This window comes from Crinia signifera, chromosome 1, assembly GCF_055691185.1.
Source record: "Crinia signifera chromosome 1, ASM5569118v1, whole genome shotgun sequence".
NCBI lineage: Eukaryota > Metazoa > Chordata > Amphibia > Anura > Myobatrachidae > Crinia > Crinia signifera.
This window is the reverse complement of record NC_139217.1, coordinates 44,363,869-44,383,735: the sequence shown is the minus strand read 5'-3', so window position 1 is coordinate 44,383,735 and position 19,867 is coordinate 44,363,869. Positions and strand designations below refer to the sequence as shown.

The 19,867-nt window shown below is 47.0% G+C and overlaps 1 protein-coding gene across 2 annotated transcripts in view; it reads right to left on the bottom strand.

Moving 5' to 3' along the window:
* Window positions 1-2,215: 2,215 nt before the first annotated feature.
* The window catches only part of EIF2AK3 (eukaryotic translation initiation factor 2 alpha kinase 3), a 39,401-nt gene continuing 21,749 nt past the window's right edge, over window positions 2,216-19,867 (bottom strand). Inside the window, exons 8-18 of one of the 2 annotated variants that reach the window (XM_083145218.1) lie at window positions 18,501-18,623; window positions 18,124-18,222; window positions 15,770-15,993; window positions 14,662-14,771; window positions 13,960-14,082; window positions 13,679-13,828; window positions 12,047-12,827; window positions 7,825-7,992; window positions 7,608-7,709; window positions 4,716-4,778; window positions 2,216-3,948 (exon numbers count right to left, since the gene is read on the bottom strand). In XM_083145218.1, coding sequence (XP_083001344.1) covers window positions 3,772-3,948; window positions 4,716-4,778; window positions 7,608-7,709; window positions 7,825-7,992; window positions 12,047-12,827; window positions 13,679-13,828; window positions 13,960-14,082; window positions 14,662-14,771; window positions 15,770-15,993; window positions 18,124-18,222; window positions 18,501-18,623 — 2,120 coding nt within the window. In that variant the 3' untranslated portion in view covers window positions 2,216-3,771. The remainder of the gene's footprint in view (window positions 3,949-4,715; window positions 4,779-7,607; window positions 7,710-7,824; window positions 7,993-12,046; window positions 12,828-13,678; window positions 13,829-13,959; window positions 14,083-14,661; window positions 14,772-15,769; window positions 15,994-18,123; window positions 18,223-18,500; window positions 18,624-19,867) is intronic. The other variant, XM_083145247.1, reaches the window with a different exon arrangement.

The window sequence follows — 19,867 nt, the reverse complement described above, 5'->3', positions numbered from 1 at the left end:
CGGTCATCATGCAGACTATGGCCCTTATTCTGGTTGGTGCGGTAATATCCGCGTGCGTTCGTGCCGCCGATGTTTTGTCTCTGCGCATGTGCGAGCGGGACGCTCGGCCACATTCCGCATGAAATGTGTACACTACGAACAGGGGGTGGAGAGGTGTGTGAAGTGCTGTTTGGGCTCATTACCATATGTTTACACCCCGCGTTTCATGGGCGTTCCCATGCAAATGCTGGGTGTATGTATGGTAATGCGGCCGTGACGCACGTGTAGGGGGCGGACATATGACATCGCCGGATGTCAGCTGCCCGCCCAGATCCCTGCTTTTGCACGGAGAAATGCCCGTGTGGTCTGAGGTTGCGGGAGCTGGCGGACCACTCGGCCCTGCATTCGATGGTCTGCGACCATCGAATGATGGGGGAGGTTCCCTGAGATGGAGGAGGTGTATTCTTGAGAAATACACGTGCGGTCCGTTCGGACAGCTTCTTACCGCGTACGGACGGAGTTGGCGATCCGTATGGAAGGCGGGGTTTAGGACGCACGGTGCTGGCCGCATATTCGGATCCGGCCGCACCGATCAGAATAAGGGCCTATATGTGGAACGTGCACACAGGCACCCTCTAATGCGGTGCACATGCTTATAAAGAACTCCCTGTCACTAGCAATACCAGCTACACCTTTTATCAAAGACTTTTGCTCTTTAGAATGGTATTCCATTAAAGGAAGCGCCAACAATCAATTATTTGTGTTTTGCATTGTTACTTGTACTAGACCAGGTGCAGCCAAACCCAGTCCTCGAGAGCTACCAACAGTTAGCGTTTTTCATGTCTCCTCACATAGGGCCTTATTCTAGTTCAGATGGACAAAACCATGTGCACTGCAGGGGGGCAGATGTAACAGGTGCAGATAGAATGTGCGGTACTTGTGTATTATTTGGGCGCCCGATGCATCGCATACCACTAATTAAGCTATGCGATGGGACCCAATTTCAGCCTTTCCCGGGTATACAATTTTAATATTGCGTCGCATCGCATGCTATTATAATGGCGATGCAATTTCACATTGTACAGGCACCCTGATTCCTATGTTAAATGCCCCCCCAGACCCCATTTATAATTGTACACCCACCCTGATGGGTGATTACTATGTGAAATGCCCCCCCCCATTGTTAACACCACCCCAGTATCAACGCCAACCCGAAGCATGGCGAGCGGCGGCGGTACGTGTCCTCAGACCTTTTCATAATGCCCACTATCCACGTCTGCGTGGAGTTGATTTTAGATAGCGTGGCGAGTGCAGCGAGCCACCGAGCCCGAAGCGTGGCGAGCGCAGAGAGCCCCGCGAGGGGACGCAGAATAAATGTGAAGTAATCCGCGTGCGCTCGCCACACTATCTAAATTCAACTTCACGCCGACGTGGATAGTGGGGGTATGAAAAAGTCAGAGGACACGTACCGCTGCGCTTGCCACGCTTCGGGTTGGCTTTGATACTGGGGTGGCGTTAACAATGGGGGGCCATTTAACATAGTAATTACCCATCAGGGTGGGTGTACAATAAAAAAAAAAAAAAAAAAAAAAATCGGGTCTGGGGGGGCATTTAACATAGGAATCAGGCATCTGGGTGCCTGTACAATTACAAATTGGGTGCAATCGCGTCGCATCACATGCGATATGATCGCATGCAATGAGACCGATTTTTGGTTGTACATTGCTCTACGATAAAAATATCGGGCGCCCATATAATACACAAGTACCAAATGTGCTGTGCACACATATCTAAATGACTCTCAGGTCACTTCGAATTACGTGCAACCTTGAGAGGAAGTGGGCGGGCAGCTGACATCTGGGGGAACTTAAGGGTTGATATTGTTGCATATATCCCCAGCAAGGGGGTGTTACTACTCGATCAAAAGTGATTGGCCAAATGGCAGGCACTGTGGGAGGGAGCAGAGGGGCAGCTGCTGGAAGATTATCAGTGGACATTTCTGAACTGTCGCATGAGATGTGACTGTCAAAGAAAGCCCGGCCTGATGTGCTGTCATCTGTTGCTACCATCCTAGTGAAATGAATTTGGCTTAAAACTTGGAACTAGTGGTGAAGGAATAATCATTTCTCTGACCGTCCTTTTTTTCCCAAAAAAGAGAACATATTTGACATTTAGTTTTACCGTACAGTACCAGACACATGCAGTAAATACAGACAGATAACTAAATTATTTTTTTATTTTTTTATTAAATCACTTCGACTCGAAAAAAGTCACAAAATGTAATGCACTTAACTGGTCTCATAATGCAATAAGTGCTCTGTACAGCACCAACCCACTGGATTGACCAACCTATATAAATAAATCATATTTACAAAAAAAAAAAAAATTACAATTGAACTCATTAATTGATTCCCAATCCCGTTTGTTACAAAACTTTCAGCATGTAAGACATTACGGAGCCAGTCATAAAGTAGTAAAACATTAAAATAAATGGTTCACAACCTTACATTCAATTTTCAACATAACTGTGGCAATAACTAGTGTTCTAGTGCAATTAAGACTTAATGTAGATCAAGTCGGCATGATTGCAAGTAAGGCAATAACTGGATGACATTTCCTGTGCAAATCTAGTGAAGGTGCCTAATCGCTTCCAAATATCCGTGACCGCTGCCAACATACCTCTCGGGGTAAACGTGTACGAATAGGAAGAGGAGTCGCCAGCTTGCTGTGAAATCATTACATTTCATATTAACTCGCCGGTCTGTCACAAATGACCATTTAAAATAATGGAAGACAACAGGTTATTCATAACGACACAAACAAAACAACAAGAATGGTCTCAACGACAGGAAACCGTTTGCATGTCCGCTCTAAGCTGAAAACTACCAATAGTTCCAATGGAGCAGCATAAACCTGTACTTAACGACGTATTAAACAACTACAAAAAGAGGTTAAAAAAGTACCTGCTGCATACATATTGGGGGCGCCATTTTGTTTTGTATATCAATTCACTTAGAACTAGGGGTATGGCTGAAAGATGAGGTACAGACGAGTACAATGAGAAACGCAGGGCCATGGATTGACGTGAGGTTCGGCCGCATTGTTCCGAATTGGGATAACTGCACCCATTTGTCAGACCTTCATACCTCTCCCGCAGCACCCCAAATTCTGGACTGGCTACGTTTTTAAAGACATGTGAAGAGTCCAACAAAATGGCCGCCTCCAAATCGTACAGACAGCAGATGAAGGTTTTGTATTATTTAAAGTGCCTTAAATGACAAGTTTTCACGGAATGAACATTATTTACTTAAGAGGACCCGACAACCCCCCTGTAATATTTCATAAGTTCCTCCTCCAAACCTAGAAAATATACTTCCTATACAACATTGACAGCCATTGTTCTCTCCAGAGTAACAAAATCTGTGCTTTACATCATGTAAAAATTTATTAAAAAGTCCAGCTCTCAAACCTACAGGTCATCTTCTATAAAACATCTGTAGAACATTATTAGGTGTGGTCTTAAAGCATCGGGATAGTCCAGATTACTCGACAGCCGCAATTTACAACGGTTTAATAATCCTATAGGTCTTCATAATGCCGCCAGGAACAATGTGCTCTCCGTCAGTTATAAGCCATGGCCAACAAGGACACTTGGCCAAGTGTTGGCGTAAGTAAAAATCTGATCCTATTTTGAACGGAGATTAGTCAGGGCTCCGTAACCAGTCCCAGTGTGAGGGCAGACAGTCTTCATGGTCACGCTCAAGAGAAATGTGAGTGGTGCAAGAGTAGTGGTCACATACTGGGGCGCCTCACACTCTTCAGGCCGGAGGTGCTCATTGTCCGAGACCTTTGCCTCAGAGTAAGCTTGCCAGGAAGTTCAATGCTCTCAAACAAAGGACTGTCGATGATTTCTTCAGCCTCCGGTCTCTCACTCGGGTTATGGGAAAGCATATGCCGGACCATGTTTTGCTGTAACGAGAAGACGGAAATGCAGTTAAGGCATCGGGACAGAATTACTTAAACTTAAGAACAAACCAACACAATGGATGCTACCTATGATAGTTCCACTTTGAATATTATATATAAAAGACCCAAAGCAATGAACTGATGAGCTGCTGCCAGCCCAGATCAGATCCCATAAAACTTGACCATGCATGTTCTGAAGATCTGCTCCAGGTAGTAGAACCCATGGGTTAATCAGTCACACACATGCATGGCCAGAGAGGTCTTGGAAAAATCCAGAGTAGCGCTGTCTAAGGAGGGATCATCAGCACCGTGACCATGGACAGAAAGCCGTCCCTTATCTGTAGGTCCAAGTTCTGTGCTGCCGTTCCACATCACTGCCCTTGCCGAGCCTTGGTTACATGGGTGGGCCTTCCACTGACCGCTGTGTAAGAACAAAATCACACCACCTCCCTTGCCCATAGTCTGTGTAGGGGGCCCAATTCTCACCCTTGCCAGAACCTTCCAGCAGAATATGTGGCAGAGGTCTGTGTAAAGAAACGTACACCCCTGTTCACCTTATTAGTACCACATACGTTAGGGAATATAATTATATTCCCATTCACAACATGATCTAAAGCAGGTACCGAATGGTCAAGATCACATTACTAATACAACTGGCATCCGGATGCTTCAGTAGTGTTACTAGTACGTTCTAATGGTGCCTCCGCCATATACAGGAAATCACCTGATAATATACAACCATTTCCTTGCCGTGTCTGTGTGATGCTTACCTCTTGAGGATATTGCTGCGTAAACAGGGCTGGGAACTTCAGGTCGCGCAAATCTGTTAAAATCTAAGGGGAGAGGGAAAAAAAATAAAAATAAGAACAGCCAAGTAATTCAGTATATACAAAACTTCCAACAAGATAAATTCCTGCTCAAAAAGTTGTACACACTAGCAGAGAAAAGCCATCCCCACGCAGTATGGTAACGCTGTTCGCCATCATCTTGCTATGGTGCAGGATTGGTCAGCTTACAAGGATATTCACCCTGCCCAGACCGCAGGACTTCCGGGCATATATGCTAAGGTTTGGCGAGAGATACAGTAACAGCCAACCAGCTCCTAAGCACCATTTTTTTTTTCAAACAAAGGGACAGATGTATTATAGCGCTGTTATAATACTTCCTGCTTCGCCTCATTAACGAGGCGAAGCAGGAAGGAACATCGACAAGATGCATTAACATCTTGTCTGCCGAAGCAGTGGATCACAAACTACCCCCCCCCCCCCCCCGGAGACGGTCTACTTCCCCCTGGTTGGCTGGACTGGGCATGCGTGGGATCTCGCTACTCACACGAGATTTCTATCGCAGCCCAGAGCCAGCAGCAGGGTCAGCAATGTCCTTGCTGTGGAGATAGGGCTTCGCCACCCTGCAGCTGGTGAAGCCGACAGCACCAGTGGGCGGAATGGTCAGCGCTGCTGACCATTCATACATATTGGCCTGCTATCATTGCCCCTGTCCTTCGTCGCTTACCAGCTTCTTCATGCATGGGGGAGAAGCGGTATCAGTGCACATAACGGGCGCGGATATCCCTTCTCCCCCATATCGACTCTTCATACATCTGCCCCAAAGCCTGTAACTGCAGTTAGGAGCTGATTGGATGGTACAATGGGGAAGAAGTATTAATCATGGTGAAGTGATGAAGAGGAGATAGAGTGGAAGGTGACAAGAGCTGATTGGCTGGTGCATTAACTGTCATTTTTCAAACACAGCATTTAGCGCATGAACTTACAAATCCCCACACACTAAAATCCCCATACCAGACAGAATTTGTCCATGAACACCCTTCATACATGATCTTCAAGCATGCACCTTCTATCTCTCATTTAGAACGCCCTCCCTGATGACCACATCTCACAAGTGCCTATGAGAGCTCTCCCATCACTGCCCACTCCTGGATTTCCCTACCCCAGATAATCCTTCCCTCCTGGCCTCCAAATTTTAAATGTACTCTGCAAATATATATTTAGTAAATCTGGTTCTACCTGCACACACTGGGGGCAGATACTACTGTAGGCTGCTGCCCCTCTCTGCACACGCTCCTCTCTGCCTTCTCCCTACTACACTGTCAGCTGGAACATACAAACCATTTGTTCTGAAGCCAGCACTTATTTGCAGTTCCTTGTGTGCCCACTATATGAAGATTAACCCTTCTGTTATTCATAGCAGTGCCCGGTATTGGCTTAGCAAAGGAACCGTCTTTATGAGGAAATAGCGCCATCTACAGGGGATCTGACAACCAGTACTGATGGCCACTATACCAATCCCAAACCTTATTCTAGGAATTCTGATTCAATGACCGTTACAGATTATTTTAATTAAAAAAATATATATATTTCCATGTGAGCATCAATTATACAACTGTGTGCATCATGCAAGGTCTGAAAAAAAATTGTGGAAATTTTAATGGTTTTTGTATATGGTTATATATAGCTGGGACTAGCTGCCGATAATCTGGGCTCAGACTGCTCTTCACCTCACTCCAGGGTGCTCATGTAGATCTTACAGCTCTCGTGCTATGTGAGCTGGCTGAAGGCTGCCTGGTAGAATGCTATGTATTAAGCTTTGGGGAGAGAGAAAACATGAACAAAGTTCTAGTACCAGCCAATCAGCGCCCAACTGTCATTTTACACGCAGTGGTGTTTGAAAAAAATCACAGCTGGCTGTCTTGTACTAGATCTCCATCCACTTTATTTATTTCCAAGGCCAAGTTCATAGGGGCAGATTAAGATTGGAGTAGTGATAATGTGGATGGTAATAACTCAGCGGCCAATCAGCTCCTAACCACCAACCTGTAGCTTAAAAATAAGGAGCTATTGGCGGCTGACTTTCTGAAGGTACACAGTATGACTGAATTACGCTCTCATGTACAGATTCTCCTCTACCTGGTCTCATCTGCACCACCACCATACAGGCCACCCTATCTCCACCCTACCCTATCTGCGCCACCACCATTCAGGCCACCCTATATCCACCCTGCCTCACCACCATTCAGACCACCCATTCTCCCCCACCACTATCCAGTCCACCCTATCTCCACCCTGCCTCATCTGCACCACCACCATTCAGTCCACCCTATCTCCACCCTGCCTCATCTGCGCCACCACCATACAGTTCACCCTATCTCCACCCTGCCTCATCTGCACCACCACCATTCAGTCCACCCTATCTCCACCCTGCCTCATCTGCGCCACCACCATACAGTTCACCCTATCTCCACCCTGCCTCATCTGCGCCACCACCATTCAGGCCACCCTATATCCACCCTGCCTCACCACCATTCAGACCACCCATTCTCCCCCACCACTATCCAGTCCACCCTACCTCATCTGCGCCACCACCATTCAGGCCACCCTATATCCACCCTGCCTCACCACCATTCACGCCACCCATTCTCTCCCACCACTATCCAGTCCACCCTATCTCCACCCAGCCTCATCTGCGCCACCACCATACAATCCACCCTATCTCAACTCAACCTCAAGCACTCATAGGAGAAAACCTTACTATGAGGGGCGGTATTTCCAATATGTGCGGGAATTCGATCACCCTATGGCACGGAAGGAATACTCCTATAGCCACTACTCTAGATTGCAGAGTATTACTATAGACCCAGCACTTACGCGTACTCTCTCCATATTGGTACTGAACGGATACAGCAGCTCGAATAAAATCAGCCCCAGTGAGAAGATGTCCACTTTGTGCGAGTAGCTTTGGCCATACATCTAGGAATAGACAGACGTTCCATTAATCCATATCACGGTGCAGTCACACATTGCTTGCGCTTATATCCAACTACATATACACCAGCCCTTTCCTACATACACCGACCCCACACACCTGTTCTGGGCTCATGTACAGCTTTGTTCCCACTTGCCCGGTATGTCGGGCATACGCTGGCATTGGTGTCAAAGCCGCCTCTTCGTCTTCTTCTTGGTCCATCTCCGTAACCAATCCGAAGTCTCCCACTTTCACTATATCATCTATTGTAAAAAATATATTGGAAGGCTAAAAACAGGAAAAAAGAGAAGTTAAAACATGACAGGCTCTATGGTTACATACTGTACGCTAGCTCTAACAAATCTGTAGGTTCTATATCTGTGTCTCAGCGATTTAAGGGAAATACCATATCTAGAAGTGATGGCAGACCCAAACGGGAGCGGTTCAACGTGTCCAGTGTTGACAGTGGCAAAAAGGTAGACCGGCAAAAGTTTTTTTACGTTTTTGGGGTTTCATTTTGTAAGTTTCATCACGTGACCCCAATTAGTGTACCTTGTACTCTAGTGAGGATCGCTTTGGCCAAGTTAAGATACACATGGATGGTAAAGGAAACAAAAATCCCAAACCCCCACCCCACAAAAAATAAAAAAATAAAAATTGTCATGTATATATTGTTTTTTAAACCTGCACATCAATGTAGAACAATAATATTCTGTGTGGGTTGCAAGATGTTGGTGTAGATCAGAGATGGGGTACCTGTGGTACTCCAGGGGGTACATTTACAAAGATGGAAGTTCCATTTCACATTGGATGTTGCTATAGGCAACCAATCAGATACTAACTATTATCTTCTAGAAGGTGCTAAATAAATAAGTAGATTCTGATAACTCCCTGCGCTGTTGAACTACACATCCCAGCATGCCCTGCTACAGTTTTCCTCATTGGCCATGCTGGGATGTGTAGTTCAATAGCTGGAGGGCCAAAGGTCTCCCATCCTGGTGTAGAGGGACATTGGGTACATCAGGAGACTGGGTAGTAAAGCTGTGTACACACACACACACACACACACACACACACACACACACACACGTTTTGATTTTTCCCTGTTTTCGATTCAATTTTGCTTATAGAAGCAAAATCGAATCCAAACCTATACGAAATCTAATGGTTTTTAGGACACTTTCGACTGGCATTCGATTCGACGCATGCTCCCATTTTCTCTATATCGAAAAGAAAAAACAGACTGTGTAGGCAAGGAAATATCGAATTCGATCCAGTAAATCGAATGTGTACACTGCACCTTGAATGTAAAATCGGATTCTATATCGAAATTGAATCGAATGCAAAAGTGCAGATCGAATGTGAAAACGAGTGGAAAATCTAAGGCGAAATCGAAAGGTGGTGGAGAGGGGAAATGGAATCGAAAGCAAATCGATGCGTCTGTATGCACCGGATACAGCAGATCTGGGCAATTTCCATTGCATCAATGTGATCTGTGTAGGCTAACATACTGCTTGCATTGGATTGCACTGTGTGACTTGTATGGCAGGGTTATTATTACATATTACTAATAAGGCGACATAACTGGTTCACAGTACCGTACACTCTCACAGTACCGTACCCTCACACTCATGCTCATCCAACTGGATTACAGGACTACCAAACCCAGGATGGATTCCCTCAAATGCTTCATTATACTTTTTTAATCTAGAACAGTTCCAAAAACCTTGTAGCATCATAATTATTTGTATCTGAGGGCATCCTATAGAGGCCAGCAGTAATGCTCATCCTCATCAGCAGCAGCGGTGGTGTATAGGCAATGGGGATGTATGCACTGAGCGTTTTTCAGCTCAGCGATTTCCCCCATAATCGTTATCCATACACGCTGGGCAATAACGCCCAGTGTGTATGGACCTTAATTGATCACGTCCATCTCGTATATGTGATCTCAAATTACAAGCGGGTCAGATTTGTAGGTACAAAGTATCCGCACAGTTTAAACAAAGACTGTATATTGTAATAAGCGGCACTGGACACTGGCCAAGGACTTTTCTATAAATATATTTGGACAATATAATTAAACAATGTAACAAGTTTCCCAGTAGGTTCTGTCAGTAGACCGATAGCTCCTGTACTGGTCATGTGACTTATCTTGGGAGGGGCTACAGATATATAGCTTCCAACACGGCCTATTCCAGGAAGGACCAACGCCCTGTTCCTGGACTTCTCTTAATTTGGAATAGCTACCGGTTTAAAACTGGTTAATTGATAACAAAGGTGTTTCAGCGGATTCAGTATGAAACCCCGGCGTTCAAAATCCCGACGCCGGAATCCCGACCGCCGAAATCCCAATAAGGGGGGGGGGGGGGACGTGGATCTCCTCCCCTTGTGGGCTCGCTGCGCTCGGCAAGCTAATTTATTCTCCCTCCAGGGGTGTCGTGGACACCCACGGAGGGAGAAAGTGTCGGGATTTCGGCGGTCGGGATTCCAGCGTCGGGATTCTGAACGCCGGGATTTTAACTGCATCCCGTTTCAGCATAGGGGAGGGCAATGATACAATTAAATATGGAGACCAGAAATAGAGCATGCTGGGAAGTATGTAGATGTGCCCAGTAGGCCAGCTATACAAGTCTTAAATATCACATTAAACCATGCAGTCTCATGTAGCGGTTTTGGTGCATGGCGTTAGGATTAGGACACATATTTGGGCAGAAAAGATGCTCGGTGCAAGCAGTCTCGCACTGGAACCCCCGATAGGCCAAGAAGGGAGTATGAGGACACATCTGTACACTTTTGGAACCATTTGGTGCAAGACCGGTAGCCATTTTTTTTTTTACCAATTAGGAGTCTTCATTCACCAACAGTGTACCAAGTGGAATTAGCCAAGAAACTGGTATAAAATGGACTATTATGCAGAACAGTACATGGCGAGAGTCCCAGGTATTATATAAAAGCAATGCTCGCCGTGCATTATTATGCTTTATAGTCTATTTCAGAACAATTCCTTTACAGCAAAATATACTCATCCCAAGTACAGTATGGTTCTAAGGGTCTGCTTCAGATAGGTGCGGTATAGCTCAGCTGCAGGGTAACTACTGTGGTCATAAAGCAGGAAACGTCTGTATTCAAAATACACTTCCTGCACGCAACTGCAATCTGAGCAATGCATCCAAGGAGGGACCGTTGGCTGACCATCGCAACCATTAATCGGAGTAAGCCCAAGCTTGTTGAGACTGGCCGCCAGAACTCCTCAGCCGGGGCCACGAAGCCTGCATCCAAGGATGCAGCCTCTGGGTTCCTCACGCTCCCAGTTTTGTACAATGGTGCCCATCCCCCTGACCCAAACGCTGTAGGTTAATCACGCTGCACCTAAGGGATCAGACCATACTCGCACTGAATTGGTCATGAGCATGTGCAGCTCCTCCTCCCTTCGATCAGTATGTACACCATCAGATTTACATACTGACCCGTATCAGACCCTAGATACTTAGGATTAGCATAGCACATCAAGAAGCAGATTTAAGAAAAAGTTGCATGGTGCAGCTCAGTGGCAAGGGTTATTTTAACTATGGCAAGGGTTATTTTAATTATGTTACCATAAGACGCATCTGTCCGGGCAAAAAGATAGTCTGCCCATTCAATGACCGTTGCTGGGTAAAATAAGGGGATTTATGTTTCTAATGGTGCGTACACACGGGGGGAGATATATTGCTTGCAATATATTGCTGAGCAATATATTGCTCAGAGTCTCTTTTTCAACAAGCGACCAGAGATGGTCGCTGTTGAAAACGAACCTCTGCTGGGGGTGCCGCAGGGGTAATTAGCTGGTCGCAGGAGCAAGCTCCTGCGACCAGCGATTACAATAGGGCAGAAAACGGGAGCGCGCACCCGGCGATTTATCGCCGGGGCACACTCCCAATCACTGGCAATATGGTCGCCTGCGACCATATTCCCAGCGATTACAGCCCATATCTCCCCCGTGTGTACACAGCTTAAGAGCACAGTGGGTTTGGCGGCCACTAAGTTTGGCTGCATTCAATCTCTCTACAGCAGGCATGTCCAAACTGTGGCCCTCCAGCTGTTGTGAAACTACACATCCCAGCATGCCTTGCCATAGTTTTTGCATTCCCTAATAGCAAACCTGTGGCAAGGCATGATGGGACTTGTAGTTTCACAACAGCTGGAGGGCCGTAGTTTGGACATGCCTGTTCTACAGGCATTAACTAAGAGTTGGTACTCCTGATAGGATGTATGATGGTCCTCACTGTGACAAGACAACATACAGATCCATCTAACAGTGTGCCAGTGACCAATCCAGCCCACGGAAACCACGTGTACTCACCTTCAGATCTCTGTGCATCAGCCCTTTACTGTGTAAAAACTGAACAGCTTCCGCAATCTGCAGAAATATATGGAGGCTTTCCGTGCGCGGCCTGTCCTCCAGAGTGTAACGCGCCTCCATCCAGTCTTTCAGGTTCTCCTTGCGGCACAGTTGCATCTGGATATAGAGGTACACCTTAGGAGAGCAGGGATTCAGCTTCTCGGGAGTATTTTTGGTTAGATCCAAGTTCAAGGTCTTTGGTCTTGGAGGAGAAATGGACAAAGTACTTGCAGACGTGGGTTTACTGTCACTGGAGTCCTTGGTCCCAGAGTCTCTTTGAGAAAACTCACTTGTTGTGACGACAACGGAAACGTCTGTTCTGTTGTCCACATTTGATGCATTGTCGCAACCAGAGTCCTCAAAGATGATGGATGAGGAGGTTCTCTCATGTAGAACAATTTCCCTTTGTCGGTGACCACAACGTCCATAGCGTGCCCCCACATCCTCGTCACCCATCATGCTGTGCTCCAAATCACAGTCTGTAAGCCAACTGTCCTGCAGGTTCACAATGGCATCTTCTGATTGGTTGTAGTCCCCTTCGGTAGGAAAGTAGAAGGAAGAGGAGTGCCTACGGGGTCTTCCAGAATCCACCGCAACAAAGGACAGAGAGCTCCGGCTTTCTGATGAAGGTGTGATGACCTCTACCTGCTCTTTCATGGAGTACGGGTCTGCACTCATTCGGGTGTGAACCTTCACAGAGAACCCATCCGCAGGGGTTGGGGAGCTAAATGGCCAATCGGTACTGGAACAAAGAAGAAATATAAGGGAAATTTACTAAAGGAAATTTGTAAAAAAAATAGGTGTATTTGTATCCAGAAATACACTTATTTTTGACATTTACTATCCCGAAAATACGGCAATTCGTATTCGTATTGATGTGCTATCAATACGAATATGAATTGCCGTATTTTCGGGATGGTAAATGTCAAAAATAAGTGTATTTCTGGATACAAATACACCTATTTTTTACAAATTTCCTTTAGTAAATTTCCCCCTATAGGTCAAACAAATAAGAACGGTCCTCATAATGTTCCGTAAAAAATGTTCTCTTTCATGCAGACAGCAGGATGCAGGGAATTGTGGGCTTAATTCAGTACCCCTCACAAAGCAGCGGTCGTACGCTGCTTAGTGAGCAGCTTAACGCCCCCCCACCAGCCGACCATCGAATGATTCCCCCCCCCCCCCTTTGGATATAGAGGTCAGTCTGAACTGACTTATTTCCGTCAGTCTACCGAAGAGGGGGCGGGCACTGACATCGTGTGAAGTCAGCCACCCGCCCAGGCATCGGTGCGCCCATGTCCCCAGGGAACAGCTTAGCGGTTCCCTGGGGACCCTCAAACCCATTTCCGCCCCAACCTCCATCCCCGCAACGAACGCCCAAAGCCGTTTGATGCCGGGGTTTGCACATGCGCTGAGATGCGCAAACCCCGCCCATCGGAGCTGGGCCCGAACTCGGATCGCCGCAAGCGATCCTGAATCGGCTTCTGTGTTTGTAACCCATCTATAGGACATTTGATCAGTTTCAAAAATATAAGGATCTAAGGATTTATGTATTAGAAACCAAGTGGGTACAGGAGATAGGTGAGCCCTTACCTTCCATCTTTTAGCCACACCGCATCCATCTGTTCTTGCCATAACTCGGGAGGTTCTTCTCGCCACGCATTGAAATAGCGCACGATGCCGGGGTGCTCCAGTTTGGCGAGCGCCTTCACTTCCCTCATCACCTTCTCTCTGGCCAGTTTCCTGGAAACAGTTAGGAATAGGACACATGTAATGAGTTCTGAGAAGGGCACAGTATACAAGAATAGTGTTCACTCTAAGATTTTTTTTTAGGCCAGGGTGCTGACCACCCTGAGAGCAATGCATTCTGGTACCTGTTTGGAAGGCGGATTCTCTTGATTGCGTAATTGCAGTCATCTACTTTATTTCTTGCTTCGAACACCACTCCGAAGCCCCCGCGTCCTAAACAGCGGATAGGTTCAAAGTCTGTGAGATACCTGTAACGGGAAGAGGGGTAGATTGGCGCACTGGTTGATTGGGGCATTAGAATGGGACTTCAAAATATTTCTACAGTTCTTATAACTAGTTACTGTGTATTATATAGTGTTCACTCTAGGATGGACACCGGGCAGGGCGCTGAGGGGCGGACCGGGCCACAGCTGGGGGCGGTCCCAGGCCGCCGGCGTCATGAAAGGAGCGTGCCCGGGCCGCCGGCGTCATGAAAGGGGCATGCCCAGCCCCTCCGAAGCTACTAAGCTGCCGGGGAAGCGCCGGGCATCGCCGTCTACGGCGACGCTGGGCTTCCCCGCGAGGCTGTTTTAGCAGGGCAGGGCGCATTTTGCCCTTTAATAAAAAAATAAAAAATAAAAAAAAATCGGGCAGGGCGCAGAACCCCGCTAAAACAGCCTAGCGGGAACACTAATTATACAATACAAGCAACTAGCGACCTGACGACAGCCACAACGGCATTTGTGCAGAATAACTAAACTCTGATCTCATTTGCCAGATGCGCAAATGTCCCGATATTCCCACGCCCAGGAAAACTGCAGTCACGTTTCACTTGGAACCATTCCTACCGTGACACATATCCACAGCTGTTGTAGTCCATCCTGTTCTCGCTCATTTCTGCGCTGGTCAGCTCGTATTTATGGTCCGTCTGACACTGGGTCTCAGACTCTTTTCTCTTCTACAAGTAAATAGAAAATAAACATAATAATGAAAAAATGATTAGTAATAATACTGACCACCTTATCATGCTTTACAAACAGTTTCGGAAGCAAAGATTTTATACCGTGCTGGAAACACTGCTGTTTGTATTAATCCCTTCAGTGGTGTTTTTTTTTTTTATTAAGGAAAAAAAAAACACCACTACACCCCCCGGCCCTGCCTCCTGCAACAAAGCTGTGTACGGCGTGACGTTACAAAGTCACGCCGCACACAGCAGGGGGGAAGGAGGCAGGGCCGGGCAGCAGTAGCCGGGCAGGTGCCGAAGATAAGTGCGGTGCTGATCTCCGTGCTCAGCGGCGCTGCCCGGTAAGAGGGAGCGCAGGCAGTGGCACTCCCGAGAATTTTCTGTGTTTGCCAGGCTGCGCACTGGAGCAAACCCCGGAAATAAGTGCCACTGAATAACGCTGCATGCTTCCATAAGATAAAACATGCGTACCATCATTTATTTATCACCAAGTATTTGTATGGCGCACACATATTCCTCAGCGCTTTACAGTCCTAGCACCAGTGGAGCTTACAATCTATATTCCCTACCACACGTACATAGACATTTTAGGGTTAAATTTGTTAGGAGCCACATAACCTACCAGTATATTTTTGCATTGTGGGAGAAAAACGGAGTACACGGAGGAAACCCACGCAAGCACGGGGAGAATATACAAACTCCGCACAGTTAGGGCCATGGTGGGCATGGAACCATGACATCAGTGCTGTGAGGCAGTAATGCTAACCATTACACCATCCGTGCTGACAAGGCAGGTTTTCCAGTTTACAGCTGGCTAATAACTTATCAGTATCTACTAAATGAAAGCAGTGTATGTGCTAGGATCTACCTATACACAGTGATCATAGACGATATTCCAAACCAGTTATTGGACTTATTAATTTAAAGTGCAACTGAAATTGCTGCCACTATAATAGACATACAGATTCTAGGACTAGCCACGGATTACATACCCTGGCCAAGTGCGGATTAGGCTGGAACAGTCTGCGTACAACATAGGTGGTGGCGGTGATACACAGCAGGATGGTGCCCACAATCTCCTTCCACCAGGGCAGGAGCACAACAGGATCTTTCTTACGAGGGTTCTTGTAGTTGGGGTTCTCCAATATTCCTATGGTGATCTGAGTTCCGCGCGTGTTGCGCTCTCTCTTGTAGTACGGCAGGTAATAGCCATTGTCTGGAGAGGAAGAGACTATATCAGAGATATACAGGGTGTGGTTCTGGCTTCTCCTAACAGAACTCTAAGGGAGGGATTATCTGGTACCCACCCATGTCGGAGACTCATCAGGTCAATGGATGGATTTCAAAATGGTATAGAAGCATTAGGCCTACAAAAACGCGAAACCCTACAATATATTATGGGTTCTTGAGTTAACCTGACACACAGAGCAAACATCTGTTGCTATAAACCCTGCACTAACCTCCCCAGTATGTGCACCACCACCTCTTGCCTTTCTAGAAGGGTGGCACAAGGAGGACACATCCACCTCCAGGTTAGAGCCCTGAGACCACCTTTGGTTGTGACCATCCTATAGAAGGATAAGGGGTCCAAATAGAACATCTTACAAAAGGAGCTCCTTGCATTCTATTCTCGACTCTAGGGTTCCTTGAGGGGATATGGTCATTTGGTCGACACAATTAAAGGCCGACATACATTGGGGTCACCACTGAAGGTCAACACAGACAAAAGGTCAACAGGGTCAAATGGTCAACATTGGGAAAGGTTGACAGTCAAAGGTCGACATGTTTTTTTTACTTTTTTTAGCTCACAGGCGGTATTTCATTGTAGTGAGGCACCGTGCCTGAAGCATGGAGAGTGCAGTGAGTCATGCAAGGGGGATGCGGTGTCCATGTCGACATTCGGCACCACAAAAAAAAAATTAGAAAAATTCATGTTGACCTAGTGCATGCGTCAACCTTCTGACCTAAGGCCTGTCGACGCTCGGTGGTCGACCTAATGTATGGGCAGGGTGGAGCTAGAGAAAGGGATTAGGAGCGATTATCTCTTCCAGTACATGACTTCTGAAAACCCACAACTGAACAGTACCTGATGGGAATGGGAGGAGTTAAGAAAAGGAGAGGGGAGGTGCCATGATCTCTTCCAATTGTCACATGCAGAATACAAAACCCAACTGCATTGGGGGGACTGGGAGGAGTTACAGAGAAGAGGAGGAGTCAACATCTTTCCAATTCAATGCAACATGCTTCTCACAGAGTGCAACTAAGCTGATCATCCACTCATTGGTCATCTCACGGCTTGACTACTGTAATGCTCTTCTCACTGGCCTTGCTCAATCCCAACTAGCTCCTCTCCAATCTGTCCTCAATGCTGCAGCCAGGCTTATCTTCCTCTCCCGCCGCTCTAATTCTGCTACTCCCCTTCAACAAAATCTGCACTGGCTTCCATTCCCCTACAGAATCCTCTTCAAACACCTCACACTCACATACAGGGCCATCTCTAATTCCATTGCTCCATATATCTCTAACCTCATCTCCATTCATACACCCTCCCGCCCTCTACGGTCAGCTGACGACTGTCGTCTCTCCTCCACCCTGATCACCGCTTCCCATGCTAGAGTACAGGACTTTGCCCGTGCTGCACCCCTTCAGTGGAACGCACTCCCTCGCTCCATTAGACTCTCCCCGACCTTGCAAAGCTTCAAACGGGCACTGAAAACTCACCTATTCATCAAAGCGTACCCTTCCACTGCATAAACCAGCTGGTTCTCCGACCCCTTGCCTGTTTCCTGTTTACATCCTGCTATCTAACCACCACCCCCTCGCTTGCACCTCTTGTAATCTGTCTGTCTCCCCTTCCTACTAGATTGTAAGCTCCTCCGAGTAGGGCCATCTTCCCTCCTGTTGTCAAAGCCCACTTCTCTTCACATTTCACTCACAGCTCTCCTTTACTCCAACACTCAGTGACCATCTTCATCTGCATACTCCTCTCCATCATTGGCCTCAAGCCTCTAGTTGTATGTTGATTGAGTCCTCACTACTTATATCCAAGCTGTAATGTGTATTGATCTGTGGCGCTCTTTATTTGTACTGTATTTTTGTTATTTATTCAATGTTATGCCAAGTTTTGTTTCCCTGTATTGTTCCTTTGTACGGCGCTGCGAAACACTTGTGGCGCCTTATAAATAAAATTATAATAATAATAAGAATAATAATAACACAACACAACACTGAATACTGCGGATTGGATTACATTCTCCACGGAGAGTTACACCAACAGACAATATGGCATGGAAGGTTTACAAGGACAATGGTCAGTGTACAGGGTGTCACACAGCAAGGTATGTACCCATAGTCAGAGCAGGCAGCTGCTGGGCAGGACTGGCAGCTGCAACAATGCGCTGGGGCGATCTTCGCTTCCCGAGTCGAGGGTCGCATCCTGCCTTGGCTAGAAACAAGGTAGAACATCAGGAGAAACGTGCGCTCAATCACGGTTCCATTGCTATAGCTGAAAGGGTCAGCGCCATTACTCCCATCTTAGTAAATTCAACCCAATGGGGATATTTAATAAGATGGGAGTTCTGTTTCACATAGGATTTTGCTATGGGCAACCAATCAGAATCTACTAATTTATTTAGCACATTTTAGAAGATAATGCTGGTCTATGCAGTGGTAATACAGTGCTACCAATGCAAAAGGTCTCCTGTGTGTGAGCCATTCACTCACCATATGGATACTGCAGCACAGACAGCGCGCCATTGCTGTATTCCTCATGGGAGAACTTGTCGTTGCTGAGACATTTATCAAACTCGTCTGAACCAACCAACACCGGAGTCCTGGACGGGGAGTCTGAGGGCGGAGAACAGAGTTAGGTTGCTGTGCACTGTGCACCATATAGAATTCTGTCCCCCGGCCGATGGTGGGGGTCTGCAGCATGCGCATGTGCTAGCCCCCTGAGAAAACGCCTCTGGCGAGTTTCTCACTCGCCACAGCCTTCGCTCCAGTATGGAGGGCAGGTGGTGGAAGCAGTGTAACGCCCATGCACAGACCCCCACCGTCGGCCGGGGGAGCCAAATTCGGCCCGCCACATGACGCTAGCGCCCGCCCCAAATCTGGCAACCTTCGGCCAGGAAAAAAGTTAGTTTAGACTGAAGGACACACAGAGACAGAGCAGACCGTTTGGAAGGAAGCTGTAGCTCAACAGACAAGTAGGTGTGAAACCAAAGTTGTATGAACTATAGGGGACTCTGAGCATATAGTGCTGGAAATCACCTTTTTTAATGTTACAATATAAAAAACATGTAGAATAGGTTTTTTCTAGTCTGTACGTCCTGTTTTGGGCAGGAGATAGATAGATAGATAGATAGATAGATAAACAAGTACTTTTGTTTTAGTTTTGGTGTCCTTTTGTGGGTACTTGTTTCCTAGCACGGCGCCCATCGGGTCCCATCGCATACCTTAACTTAAGGTATGCGATGGGACCCGACTGACCAGATTTTCGTGTTTTAAGGACTATCCCGTACAATTTTAAAATCGGTCGCATCGCATGCCAGTATAACGTATAATAAATCCAATGTAAAATGCCCCCCAGACCCGATTTTTAATTGGATACCCACCCTGATGGGCAATTATTATGTAAAATGCCCCCCCTCCCCATATTTAACGCCACCCCAACCCGAAGCGCAGCGAGCCCGTGAGGGGCAGCGGTACGCGTCCTACGACCTTTTCATACCCCCACTATCCACGTCGGCATGGAGTTGACTTTATATAGTGTGGTGAGCGCAGCGAGGCACCCAGCTCGAAGCCTGGCGAGCGCAGCGAGCCTCGCGAGGGGACGCAAAATACTTTGTGAAGTCATGCGCGTCCCCTCGCCACGCTTTGGGCTCGGTGGCTCGCTGCGCTCGCCACACTATATAAAATCAACTCCACGCTGATGTGGATAGTGGGGGTATGATACGCCACGCTTCGGGTTGGCGTTGATCGTGGCGTTAACAATGGGGGGGCATTTCGCATAGTAATTACCCATCAGGGTGGGAATACAATTAAATATCGGGTCTGGGGGGAGGGGGCCCATTTACTATTGTAATCAGCCT